Source organism: Oryctolagus cuniculus, chromosome X (genome assembly GCF_964237555.1).
Source record: "Oryctolagus cuniculus chromosome X, mOryCun1.1, whole genome shotgun sequence".
In the NCBI taxonomy this organism is placed as follows: Eukaryota; Metazoa; Chordata; class Mammalia; order Lagomorpha; family Leporidae; genus Oryctolagus; species Oryctolagus cuniculus.
Genome location: NC_091453.1, coordinates 53875498 through 53889334, shown reverse-complemented (window position 1 = coordinate 53889334; position 13837 = coordinate 53875498). Strand labels below are relative to the sequence as shown.

General features: G+C 46.2%; 1 protein-coding gene across 1 annotated transcript; it reads right to left on the bottom strand.

Moving 5' to 3' along the window:
• Nucleotides 1-321: 321 nt before the first annotated feature.
• Nucleotides 322-12144, bottom strand: LOC138847672 (synaptonemal complex protein 3-like). The gene is made up of 9 exons (XM_070067139.1): nucleotides 11939-12144; nucleotides 10978-11118; nucleotides 9686-9752; nucleotides 9488-9522; nucleotides 7553-7670; nucleotides 6168-6267; nucleotides 4359-4457; nucleotides 783-884; nucleotides 322-660 (listed from the first exon to the last, which is right to left on the bottom strand). Exons 2-9 carry the CDS (start codon nucleotides 11066-11068, stop codon nucleotides 607-609), a joined length of 666 nt encoding a protein of 221 aa, XP_069923240.1. The 5' UTR covers nucleotides 11069-11118; nucleotides 11939-12144; the 3' UTR covers nucleotides 322-606.
• Nucleotides 12145-13837: the final 1693 nt, after the last annotated feature.

The following is a 13837-nucleotide window of genomic DNA, read 5'->3' as shown; positions in this document are numbered from 1 at the left end:
GGCACTGCAGGCAGAGGCTTTCCCCGCTAAGGCACAGTGCGGGCACCTCCATTGTCTAAATGATTGTTTAGCAGTTTATTTATTCTGGGGCACAAACTTACATTGCTTTCAATAAATTCTCCGAGTCCACAGAATGATGGCGATTTCCCATGAAAGCTTATTTTCATTTGAAGCTTCTATAACTTAATACATTTATACAAAAGTAAGGATGTAAAACACAGTTTGTCTTCTTCAGTTATTTTCCTTAAGGAATGATGATGTAACTATCTATGCTTATCTTGTCTTTGTGTGGGGACTGATATGGATGCACTGAGACCAAACTTAAAGTTTAATCATCTTTATTGCTGAACGTCAACTGACAACATTAGGGAGCAATAGACACGAGCACTAACATAGACCTGGAGTCAGGGGAATTGCTGCTGCACTGAGAACTCTGAAGTTGCACTTGGATTTTAACAGAGAGCACCTCTGACACGCAACAAACAGACAAGCAAAGAAGATGTGATCATTTAAGCTGGAACTTTAGAGTCTCCTTGGTTTCGTGTAGCCCACATCATGACTGTAGTATATATATCACTTCAGTTGTGAGCTTCTCTCTTCAAAGTATCAAGAGCAAAACGGGGGCTGGAAACAACTGAGAATAATGGCCACTTGTTGATGCTGTCACATGGAAAGAGAAAGTCATCATATGTTTAGTGTTTTAGGTGAGAATCATAGAGATTTCAGCAGATAAAATATGTTTGTATTGAAACCAACTTTTATTTTCAATATATTCAACTTACAGTTCGCCTGATGTTTTCCGCTTGTAGTATGGCCATTTCTTTTGTAAATCCACCTTGCTCATTAGCAAGCTTTATTTGCCTCTCCTTCAGGCACTTGATACTCTAAAACAAAAAGCATAGTTCAGTATTAAACCACCTCTTTTCATCTCACATTACAAACATGTACAATTACATTTATAAAGCAGTACATTTTAACATTCAAATGATGCTGAAATAAAAAATACTCTTAATGTTTTACATGAAGGCTAAAACACTCACTAAAGAAAAATAGAGGGGCTGGCGCCATGGCTCACTTGGTTAATCCTTTGCCTGCGGCGCCGGCATCCCATATGGGCGCCGGGTTCTAATCCCGGTTGCTCCTATTCCAGTCCAACTCTCTGCTGAGGCCTGGGAAGGCAGTTGGAGGATGGCCCAAGTGCTTGGGCCCTGCACCCCCATGGGAGACCAGGAGGAAGTACCTGGCTCCTGGTTTCGGATTGGCACAGCACACTGGCCGTAGCAGCCATTTGGGGGGTGAAGCAACGGAAAGGGAGACCTTTCTCTCTGGCTCTCTTTCTCTCTCTCACTGTCTAACTCTATCTGTCAAGTAGAAAAAAAAAATTAAAATAAATAAAAAAAAGAAAAATAGAAATGTGCGATATAATTTAACAGGAGGCAAAATACTTCACTGGAAACAATAGGACAATGAACGTTTAAGGTCCAAGATGGGGAAAACGGAAAAAAAGTATGTTCCTTTGCAATAAATACAATACTGTTGATATCCATTAATAAGCTTTCAAAACAGGAGGTGTTGGTGTGATTCCTGTCTCTCTGCCTCCTGGCTCGCCACACCATCCCCGCCCTGCATGTGTTCTGCATTCCACTGCCCTCATCCCATGCCAAGCTGGTAATGGGGCCACCGGATCCTGGACTGTGAACCCACAAAGGTGTCAAGTGTTTTCTTCATGTGTGGCTCCTCTCAGGCATTTTGGCTAAAGTAATGAAAGCTGACTAATACAGCATTTATGTGAAACACACAGCTAATATCACACTCAGTAGGGGAAAAAACATTCGCCCTAGGATTAGGAACAAGATACCTGCTTATACCACTGCTATTCAGCATGGTAGGGGAAGCTCTATCGGGAGCAATGAGGCAAGAAAAAAATAAAAGGCATTCAAAAAAAAAAAAAAAGAAAGAAAGAAAGAAACAATAGTTGTAAACCCATTTATTATGATTAATGGTCAAAGTAATCAAATTTCCTGGGAATGAAATGACCCATCATATAATGACTTTGAGTTATGAAAAATAAAACTGTGATTTAAATCTTCACTATTCATACAACAAACAATGAAGTAGCGCATACTGTGAAAGACTCCATGTCTCAAGTGTTATGGAGGGATTGAAAATGAATGTGGCATCTTCTCAATATTCCCATGCCATGAGCAAACATAAGGAGAGTCGAGACAGAGCATGTCTTATAGGAGTGAAGGGCGACTTGCCTAGGTGTGTAGCTGAAAGTGGAGATGAATGCCTACTTCGCTGACAAAAGGACAGGATTTTAATATGTAAAACAAGAAAGAGTTGAGAGGATTCTAGCGGAAGATCCACAGAGAGCATGGAGAGATGGTGAGTTGCTTCAGAGGAAGCCATCAACCTGGAAGGGTGGGAGTAAAGCAAGAACGCAGCAAAGGAAGCTCTAATTGTCACCATGCTGTAATTTATGGGTGTGGGGAATGATTAAAGACCTAAAATTGTAGAAGGGGAAGCTACCAACAGTTTTAGAAGAGGGAAGGGCAATGTTTGAGGAACCTCATAATGCACTGGAGAAGAGAGAACACAGAAAAGAATTTAACAGAACAGGTCAAAAATAAAGAGGCCCTAGGGCAGCAGCAGTGGGAACTGAAATGAAAGTAGTATTGCAGAGGCCCTGGTGATAAGTGGACAAGAAGGAAAAGGACATGCCAGCAAGGAAATGACAGTAAACTTCCTACCGTAGGTGGTCACATTCAGCACTGGCATCTAGAAAACTCATTTCTCAGACCTCTACCTCAATTAATAAAGGGCTCTCAGGGAGCATCAGAACAACATGTTCCCTATTAGAAAACACATTGAAAAATAACTGTCTGTGAGGCCTGCCTTGTGGTGCTGCGGGTCAGGCCCAGCTCCTCTGCTTCTGACCCAGCTCTCTGTTAATGCACCTGGGAAGGCAACAGAAGGTGGCCCAATTACTTCAGCCCCTGCCACCCATGTGGGAGAACAGGAGTTCCTGGCTCCTGGCTTCACCCTGGCCCAGATCTGGCTGCGGTGGCCACCTGGGGAGGGAACCACCGTTTGAAAGATCTCTCTCTCTCTTTCCCTATCTCTCTGTCTCTCTGCAGATGTGTGTATCTCCCCCTACCAGCTTTGAACAAAATAATAAATCGTTTTAAAAGAGAAGTGTACACGTGTGTAAATACTTTAGAAGTATTTAGTGAATGAATTTTAGACTTTTTGGATATGTGTGAGAGAGAGCATGCAAAACCACAGCTTGACTCCCCAAAGAAACAGAACAGCAGAGCAAGAATGAATACTTGTAACGGTGTTTCTTCTAACTACCCCAATTAGTTTAGAAGAGTGCAATTTTAAAAATAATTTGAACAAGATGGTTTTAAAATCAAAACCATCAAACAAACAAACAAAAAAAAAAAGGGGCCGGTGCTGTGGCGTGGTGGTAAGCCGCCACCTGTGATGCTGGCATCCCATACGAGATCCCAGGAAAGCTTTGGAAGATGGTGCAAGTCCGCAGGCACCTGCACCCATGTGGGAGACCAGGAAGAGCTCCTAGCTTTGGCCTGGCCCAGTCCTGGCCATTGTGGCCATTTGTGCAGTGAACCAGTGGGAGGAGGAGCTCTCCCTCTCTCTCTCCCTTTCTTAGTCTCTCCCTCTCTCCCTGCAACTCTACCTCTCAAATAAATAAATACCTCTGAAGAAAAGGAAAAAGGGGATGCACAGCATTCCGTTGAACCCAAAAAGTGTATCCATGCATGAAGGAAAGGTTGGTGTCACTCAGGACAATTTGCTAAGGTGCAGACAACACAGTAGAAAATTCTCAATTTGCAACGGTCAGAACCGGCTCTTTCATCCTGTTCTATGTATCTGGGCTCTGTCTTCCAAGTGTAAGTTGACATATGAAGCAACTTGTACCCATTTCAATATTACCAAAAGCAAATAGGCTGCGGCATTCTCGGAAAATAAATTTGAAGGTAAAAGAGATACTCATTAATTAAAATTGAGTACTTTTTGAGAAACATTGGCATTAGAAAGGCAAGTACACCTCAAGAAGCGATGTACAGACTTTCTACTTTCATCGCTGATGTGGACAACCATAGCCATCAGTTAATTGCCAACAAAGTACCAGTTTCTCGGTAAAATCGCCACGTTACGTTTTCCTGCTGTGAATGGCACCCCCAACCGCTTATGAATCAAAGGTACTACAGCGATTAGCACTTTTATTTTCATGGGACCAATGCTGGTATACTTAAATTGTTTCAGTAGAAGTTTTGAAATAAAAACAGTGTACATATGAAGAATACATTATGTTACCAAATATCACAGACCTGTAAGAAATTCCCATACAACGTTTTCAGTTCTTTCAATCTCTTGGTACGAAGCTTTATAGCCTGTTGAGAAACCTTTTGTTGCAGTTCAAGTATTTTCTGAAAACATAAAAACAGTACTGGTGTGGGAACAATTTGGATAAAATATACAATTTACAAAAAGTCACTCGGGTTCTACTTAAAGGGAACAGTGTTAAAACAAGCACTGAAAATATCTTCTCCTCTAGCAAATACTCTGACCAAGTTTACATAATTGGTGTTCAACACTGATATACAAAAACTACAGTACTCCTACCTTCTGTTCGTTGGATATGAAATTTACTTAATATTTTTAAAATCTTGTCAATGAATTCAGAATCCACACACACGATCCCTCCGATGATGATCTTTCTGTTTTTCCACCAATGATCTCGACACATCCCTGACTTCAGCTACCCATTTACACAGACACACACTGGATTTTGTCATTCCCAAGATGTGTAACAGCTACGTGATATTAAAAATATCAAACACTTATAGAGGCTCCATGTATCACATACCATTCCCACCCATTTTAAATAATCTTATGATATAGGAAGGCATCTACTGTTTAAAACAAACTCTAGGCTGTATGATTATTATGACCCCAATATGCTTGAGGCAACTGAGACACAGAGATCGTTTGTCTTTGGTTCCATAGCTGGCAACAGTCAAACCAGAGTTGGAACCCAAACAGTATGGTTCCAGAGTCCGGGCCCCTGACCACCGTACTATGCTGTTTCCACATCTTTCCCGAGCTCTAATCTCTCCCTCTGTTAGTCACTCCCTTCTGTACTATAGCTCAGTACTCTGTCAGGACATAAAATCCTCCCCATGCCACACTTTTCCCTGACCAATATTCCCACCCCCACGTTCACACTTTCCTCAGATCCAGCTTAAATTCTACGACCCGTCGTCACACTTCCATCCTCGCTCAAATGCCCTACCCGTCTCTTCGACATGCTTGGTGAAATCCCAGTCCTGGACAATCCAATTCTCCAGCTGCCCTGACACATCCATGCTGACTAATCCCACTTCAGTCCATGATCGCTATGTCACAAACCTACAGTACACCCATAATGCTGCTTGGCATTTGTATTCCCCTTGTCTGTTTACTGGCCCACTCTCAGTAAACAATGCCACACCTACTCCTCTGCCCTAAAGACAACTCTTGCTTCTCCACATCCTTATTCCTGCCTTTCCCCCTTTCTTCCTCGCTAAAGAAACAGCAGCAATCTAAAGAGGACATCCAGTCTTGCACTGCTACCGCTTTCACCCACCTTTGTCCATCTCAACTCATATACTCTACTTTCTCTCCTGTTTCAATGCACCAACCGTTCTTCTTGGTGAAGGTCAACTTTCTCACCAGATCCCAACTTTTCTCACTAGATCCCAACATTCCTCCCGGACACCAACCTGCACTTCTTAGGACACAAATGGCCTCTAAATGCTGGCTCTCCCTTACTTGGCCCATCTTTCAGCAACATGTAATGAGACTGGTCCTCTCGCCTTCCAAAAGGCATCCTTTGCTTGGTTTCACCTGGTTATCTTTTCACCCATTTGGCCACTCATTCTCAGGCTTCTTTCCTCATCCCTTTAAGCTGCAGGACATCAACGTATGGTGCAGGCCTATCCTATTCTGGTTGACAGTAATCAGCCCCAAGCCACGTGGCCAATTAGGGGACTGGAAAAGAGCCTCAGTTTCAAGGCTCTAAGACATGTCTGGACTTTCCCTTCCTACTTGACCCTCGACTACAATCAGTTCATCGTAAAGTCGGGCTTGATACTAACAACCATATTGCTTTCATGTTGCTTCGTTTTCTGCATATTTCCATCCCAATCCTCAAGCGCGTCCAGAAACTGCTGAGAATAACGAAGATAAAATGCCTGCCTGTAAAACAGAATAATAGGCCAACATTATACTTCGTAACAATTGCAAAAGGTAAAACGTGTTCGCAGCTGCAATCCTCTGATGGGAAATCGGAAAATAAATCGATGATTTAATTTCATTCCTAGACTATGTGTTCCTTATTGGCTAAGAGAGAAGCTATATCACATGGCTTAGTTCTTAAAAAAAAAAAAAAAAAAAAAAAACTAAAGATGATTTAAGGATTATAAATTATCCCCAAAAACTTTATTGCAAAAAGGTTTTTTCATGTTGTTTTTTTATATGACTAAAGGATTTAGTCGTAAGTAGTGTCATTCGGGATATTGCATCCATTCATCCTCTAGACGTCCAAACAGGAATATTTTGAATTTTTCCTACCTTGGCACATTAAGGAAGAGTGAAACATATTAAGGTAAACATACAAATTATTGAGATCAGAAGAGTAATGGCTTAAGATATTTATCTTTCATTCGGCCAGCATATTCCTGGAATGAATACAAATTTTGTTACATTAAGAAAATTCAGGGGTCAGCTCTGAGGCGTAGCGGGTTAGGCTACGCCTTCAGTGCCAGGGTGCCGGTTCCAGTCTTGGCTGCTCCACTTCTGGTCCAGCTCTCTGCTATGGCCAGAGAAAGCAGTGGAAGATGGCTCAAGTCCTTGGGCCCTTGCACTCAGGTGGGAGACCCAGAAGAAGCTCCTGGCACCTGGCTTAAGCCTGATCCAGCCCTGGCCCTTGGGGTCACTTGTGACTGAACCAGCACAATGGAAGATCTCTCTCCCTCTCTGTCTTTCCCTCTCTGTCACTCTGCCTCCCAAATAAACAAATAAATCTTTGAAAAAAGAAAACATTCAAATGTAAGTTGAATGAACAAGAAGGTCATTTTTATGGTCCTCTAGAGTCTCTGTCTGGATTCACTTATGGTCTGGGGTTACAGAACTAAAGTAAGAGAGTATTTTGAAAAGTTCATGGAATGTTGAATTAAAAGATGTTTCTTTTGGTACGAAAAGCTTTTTAAATAGGTTTTTCATACTATGCACTTTACAGACTTTTTGAAAACTCCCCATATGCATAGATTTTGAGGTTTTCCACCGAAATAAATTGATCTTTTTATTTCCATTTTCTACTAACTTTGTGAAGCACCCTTGGATTTCCTGAGAGGAAACTCAAGCCAAATATATGTTTCTATTCAACCTCAGATAAGCAGAACAGAGTTTCTTAAGTAATTGGTATCCATGCATACCATGAAATGATACAAAGGCTCTGGATTTGAAATATTAACAGACTCACCTTTGCTCTGTCCTGGTTTTCCAAGAATCCACAATTATCCGCTCAATGTTTCTGAGAGAAGCATTGACACTCCTTCTGAATAGCTGTTTCTTCCTATATATGACCCTTTTAATCCTCCCTATATTGAAAGTATATACTCGTTAAAATTTATCATTGAAAATTATTTTCTGCCCATATAATCAAGTCACCGTGGACAACGTGGTTGGGCAGTACTGAAAAGACACTTAGCATTAACAGGTAGGCATCACTGCAAAAACCAAGATGAACTGCTTCCTTTTTCTCCTGAGAAAACTTTCAGTTATTAGTACTCCATTTCAAAATCTGCTATCTGCACATCACTGCTTCATTTAGGATGAAACATAGCTAAGAAGGGCGGCGGCGCGGCTCACTAGGCTGATCCTCCGCCTTGTGGCACCGGCACACCGGATTCTAGTCCCGGTCGGGGTTCCGGATTCTGTCCTGGTTGCCCCTCTTCCAGGCCAGCTCTCTGCTCTGGCCAGGGAGTGCAGTGGAGGATGGCCCAAGTCCTTGGGCCCTGCACCCCATGGGAGACCAGGAGAAGTGCCTGGCTCCTGCCATCGGATCAGTGCGGTGCGCTGGCCTCAGCGCGCCCGCCGCGGCGGCCATTGGAGGGTGAACCAACGGCAAAGGAAGACCTTTCTCTCTGTCTCTCTCTCTCACTGTCCACTCTGCCTGTCAAAAACAAAACAAAACAAAACAAAGAAAACATAGCTAAGAAACAAAAGTTACAATTTTTCAAATAGTATGAAAATGCTGTCAAAGGACCCTTTCATTTCTTCATGAGAAAACATTATCATAGCTATTTTTCAATCCATTTGCAAAGGAACCCCCAACTCAAAGGACACATTTGGAGGGATTACTGGTAGTGGTAGAACTCATTACATACAGTGGAAATGCATTTTAATTCAACTGTGTCTAGATAGGTACAAGCAATGTTGTCAAAAAAAAAAAAAAAAGGAAAAGAATTGTTAACATGTGAGACTTTTAATTAAACTTGACTAAGATAAAGACCACTGGTACTTTATGAAAATAAAAAATTCATCCAACAACACCTTTTTGATACTTACGTGGAAGTTTTTTAGACTCGTATCATACTCACCAAAAAAAAAAGGTGCACTGTATAAAGTTTTCGGTAGGTCAGATAATTCTTTGCTAAGCATACGAGTCTACAGGTATTTGCCAGTAATCACGATGGAGCTGCACTATTGTACAGGTGTTTTATAAATCCACTTTACTAGCTCGATAATCAATTTATAAGACAGTTCATCAATCAAGCCAGCTGTCACCACCAAATAGAGCAAAGCTTTCAAAACATACCTGCTTATAGGAATCATAGAGAAATCGACACTTGAGCCTGTTGACAGTTCATCCTTCAACAAGCTACTTTTACTGAGAGCCGACTTATCCACTCAAAACATGCCAGCAAAGTTGTATTTCGTTCTCCACTGCGGCTTATTAATATAAATATAAAAACTACCAGGGGCTATTTCCGAAGCTTCAATTTGCACTACCCCCTTCAAATACAGGAAATGGGAAAGTCACAGGAAATGATGAAAATGCTAAACCAGAAAACCGATATCAAAAACTGCTCTGAGACTCGGTGACCCAAAGAGCAATCAGTCATATCGGTTCATCCCCATTTGCTCCTCTTACTCCATCGTGTACACGCACAAAATAAAAGCACCATCCTTCCCTCGCCACTGTTAGTTCCACGCTCATTGTTCACATCTAGAATGAAAACTAGTAAGGAAAGGTATGAGCAGAATCACGCTAAGTACTCACAGACCAGGCTGCTCACTAGAACAAGGCATTAGATAACCATGTTGTAGTCCATTGACTAGCAGTTCTTGTTATAAAAGTTACATGGTACAAAACATTTTTCCTAACTACAACTATCTCCTAAAACACACATACCTTCATAGCTTTCCAGCATATTCTGGAGCTGGTTCCTGTGAAGAAATTACATCAGTTTTCTAGTAAAATATCAAGCTTGTTCTTGTTTTGGAATACATATCTTTAGCTCAGTGTGGTACACACAATACATGCTATGTGAGCCAAAGTCTATTTTAAGGATGCTATCCGCAGACAATAAAATTACTTTAAAGGTACTACCTCGTATCTTCACTAATTATCGCTGCAAATGGGTGATTCTGGTGATTATACAGTCTTGGGTTGTTTTCTGCATTGAAAATACAAATGAAAAACATTTCTTAAAAAGAAAACTGTCTCGATCACTTATCCTGGAGAAAGAGCTTCATTGTGGACTTCCTTGGGCTCTTTGCCATCAAGTTCTTAAAGTGGATGTAAACGTGGAATCATTTCTTTAAAAGATTTATTCGTTTGTTGGGGGGGGGGTGGTGGTGTCGTCTTCCATCTGCTGGTTCACTCCCCAAATGGCCGCAGCGGCTGGAGCTGGGCCTATCCAAAGCCAGGAGCTTCTTGTGGATCTCGCTCGCAAGTGCAGAGGCCCAAGGACCTGGGCCATCCTCCACTGCCTTCCCGGGGCACAGCAGAGAGCTGGATCCGAAGTGGAGCAGCCCAACCCGAACCTGCGTCCACGTGGGATACCGGCACTGCAGGGCAGCGGCATTATCCGCTACACCACAGCACCGGTCCCCATGGAATCATTAATATACAGGTCAGAGAAAATTTGATCAGCAACCGAGATCATTTTATGGAGGCATTTTCTCAAGCGCTTTGAGGTCCAAGTCATGCAGAACCACAAGCTAGAGATCAGGTATTTTGGAAATGAAGACTGCATGCCTACAGAAAGGCAGCAGTGTGACCCTCTGTAACCCTTCGATGGAGTGGGAGCATCAAATGGAGCGCTGAAAGCGCAGGATGCCCTCTAGAAACATAGTGCGGGGTGGGGGTGGGGGTGGGAGTGTGGGGGCAGTCCCGTGGGGCAGCAGGTTAAGCCGCCGCCTGGGGCACGGGCATCCCATAGGGGGGACCCACTTGCGATCCAGCTCCCTAAGCAGCGGAGGATGGCCCAGGTGTTTGGACCTCTGCACCCCGTCGGGGCCCCTGATGGAGTTCCAGGCTCCTGGCCCAGCCCTGGCCGCGGGGGCCATTTGGGGAGTGAAACAGCAGGTGGAAGATCTCTCTCTCTTTCTTTCTCTCTCTCTCTGTCTCACCCATCTCTCTCTGTAACTCTGCCTTTCAACTAAGTAAATAGAATCTTGAAGGAAAAAGAAAGGAAGGAAGCGGGAGAGGGTGGGAGGGAGGGAGCCTGGAGGGAGGGAAGGAAACACTCAAACTCGGGTTTGAAAAGTCATGGAGCCCAGAGCGATGAACCAAGGACCGAGGCTACTCGCGTGCCCCAGCTGCCATGAGATGAGTCAGCCCCTTCCCTCGGGCAGGCACCTTCTTCCAGGCCCCTCTCCGACCGGGACCGTTTTTACCTGGGCGCCCCATGTCAGGGGGTGCCATACGCTGCGCCTCAGGCGGAGCCTTGGAACCCGTCTTGATGCGCCTGACTGTCGCGGGCGGCATGTCTTCGCACGCTCCGGATGCCTCCTGAACCTTGTGAGCGCAAAGACACTCTAAAGAAGTGGGGACGAGTTAAACAAGAGTCAGTGAGCGCGTTTCTCCGGGTTCTAGACCAGTGCGGCTGCAGCGCCCATAGAAGAAACACGGAAGAGAAGGGCAGCGGCGCGGCGCGGCGCGGCGCGGCGTGGCGCGGCGTGGCGCGGCGTGGCGTGGCGTGGCGCGGCGTGGCGCGGCACGGCGCGGCACGGCGCGGCACGGCGCGGTGAGGCGCGTCCCAGTCCCTCCCGACCCGGCCCGGCCCCAGCGCTGGCTGCAGCCCGCACACCCGGACTGGAGTCCCCTCTGCCGGGTTCCTGCTGCTCTGGCGGGAAGAAAGCTCAGCTCTGCCCCTCAGTCCCCACGTGGCCCCGTGCTGGTCCACAGGACCCATCACAGAATGACACAGTCACTTTTCCGGACAATTCGATGGGAAAGAACTACTCCGCGCCCGGCCTGGGCAGTCTAGCCAGGGGACTGAGCACCCGCCGTCCCGGACGCCCCCTAAGCGCTTGAGGTGTCTGCCATGCGACCAGGCCTGATCGGCGACCTGACAGGAGGGACAGACACGGACAGCCCCGATGTCCCCTTTCCCACATACCCCGTGCGGAGCCCTCTCAGTGCCTGGGTAGCCCTAGATCTGCCTCCTGATCCCAGTCGGGCCCACCCTCTGGGGTTCCTTCCCCTCAGCGCCGAGCCTCCTCCGTCCTGGTCCTCAGTGGACGCCTCGAGGATTTTACCTCAGAGGGCAGCCAGGACCCTCCCCGCCTTCGACACCCTCGGCCCCCCAGGCCACAGAGCGACGCTGACCCCGCTCCGGCAACTCTGGTGCCTCACCTGAGGATTCCCCTCCCCCAACCCCCTCACAAGACCTCCGCACGCTCGGCACCCCTGCGAGGCTCTGAGGAATGAGCGCTGCCAGCGCGCGAACGAACGTGAGCCAGGGTGGGCTCCTCGCCGATTGGCTGGCACAGTGCACGTGCTGGGGGCGGAGCGGGGCGGGACGAGACGGAGCCCTAGTGCTTGCTGGATTCCCTCCGGCTGCTGTGGACACCACCCCGAACCAGGCTCTACAGTTCCACCTCCAGGAATATGACCAAAGGATGCAGAGCGCCAGAACCTACTGTGGACCCTGCACCTCGTGGATGAAGGACAAGTGGCCAGTGCTGGCCATAGCACCTCCCGATTCCTTCCATCCACCCCTCCCCTGGCAGTCGACTAGCCCTCGCCCTGAATGTGGTGTTTCTCTCATGTCCTCCCTGCTCCCGTGCCGTCGCAACACGTGTGCCTCTTCCCTTCCTGAGGTGGCCCGGTGCCGCCTGACTTCAGACATCGCCATAAATTCTACCGTGTGCCACATAGTATCCTGCCACTTCCTCTTTTCTCCCCCCAGCCCCGAATCCTTTTATTTAAGGTATATAAACTTCACGCCTTTCATAAATACAACTTTAGGAACATAGAGATTCTTCCCACCGTACCCTCCCTCCCACCTGCACTCCCACCCTTCTTCCTCCTCCCTCTCCTATTCCCATTCTTAGTTTTGACTAAGATCTATTTTCAATTAACTTTACACACATACGATTACCTCTATGCTAAGTAAACAGTTCAACAAATAGTATGAGGGGAAAAAAACCTGCTCCTCATCAGTTGGTCAAGGGCCGTTCAAAGTCACGCTTCTCGAAGTGTCAATTTCACTTTGCCACTTCCGCTTCAGGCCTACATTTTTTTGTAGATACCTGTAATGCTTTCATTTTCCCTGCTCTGTTCTACACTAACGTATTCATCTGATTTCTTGGCCATTAACCTCTGGGCAGGGCTTTTGTAAACAAGTGGCCATTTTTGCGGCGCCGGCACACCGGGTTCTAATCCCGGTCGGGGCACCGGATTCTGTCCCGGTTGCCCCTCTTCCAGGCCAGCTCTCTGCTCTGGCCAGGGAGTGCAGTGGAGGATGGCCCAAGTGCTTGGGCCCTGCACCCCATGGGAGACCAGGAAAAGTGCCTGGCTCCTGCCATTGGATCAGCGCGGTGCGTCGGCTGCAGCGCGCCAGCCGCGGCGGCCATTAGAGGGTGAACCAACGGCAAAGGAAGACCTTTCTCTCTGTCTCTCTCTCTCTCACACTGTCCACTCTGCCTGTCAAAAACAACAACAACAACAACAAGTGGCCATTTTTATTAGATGTCAGTTTGAGGTAAAGGTTTTTTTTTTTAATATAATTTTTTATTTGAAAGGCATAGTAACAGAGAGAGAGAGACATCTTCCATCTGCTGGTTCACTCCCCAGATGGCCACAAATGCCAGGGCTGAGCCAGGCTGACGCCAGGAACCAGGAGCCTCTTCCGGGTCTCCCACGTGAGTACAGGGTCCCAATTACTCGGGCCAGTCTCTGCTGCTTTCCCAGGCCTATCAGCAGGGAGCTGGATGGGAATTGGAGCAGGCTGGTCTTGAATCGGTTCCCATTTTGGAATGCTGGCACTTGCAGGGAGCTTATTCGCTATGCCACAGCTTTAGCCCCTGAGGGAGGTTCAAGATCACTCAGTAGAGAAGCCTTGGATCTTCTTGTTGAATTTAAATGTACGTGCCATCTTGGTTAGAAAACATGGCTTATGAACACCACTATAAGGGCAGCAATCATGGTTGTTCTAAGATTAGTAGATTTAGTGGAGGATTCGCTGCCAGAGACTATCGACAGCCGTAGTGCCGGTAGCGCAAGCTTCAGTAGCAGCTGCCGAGCAGCAGA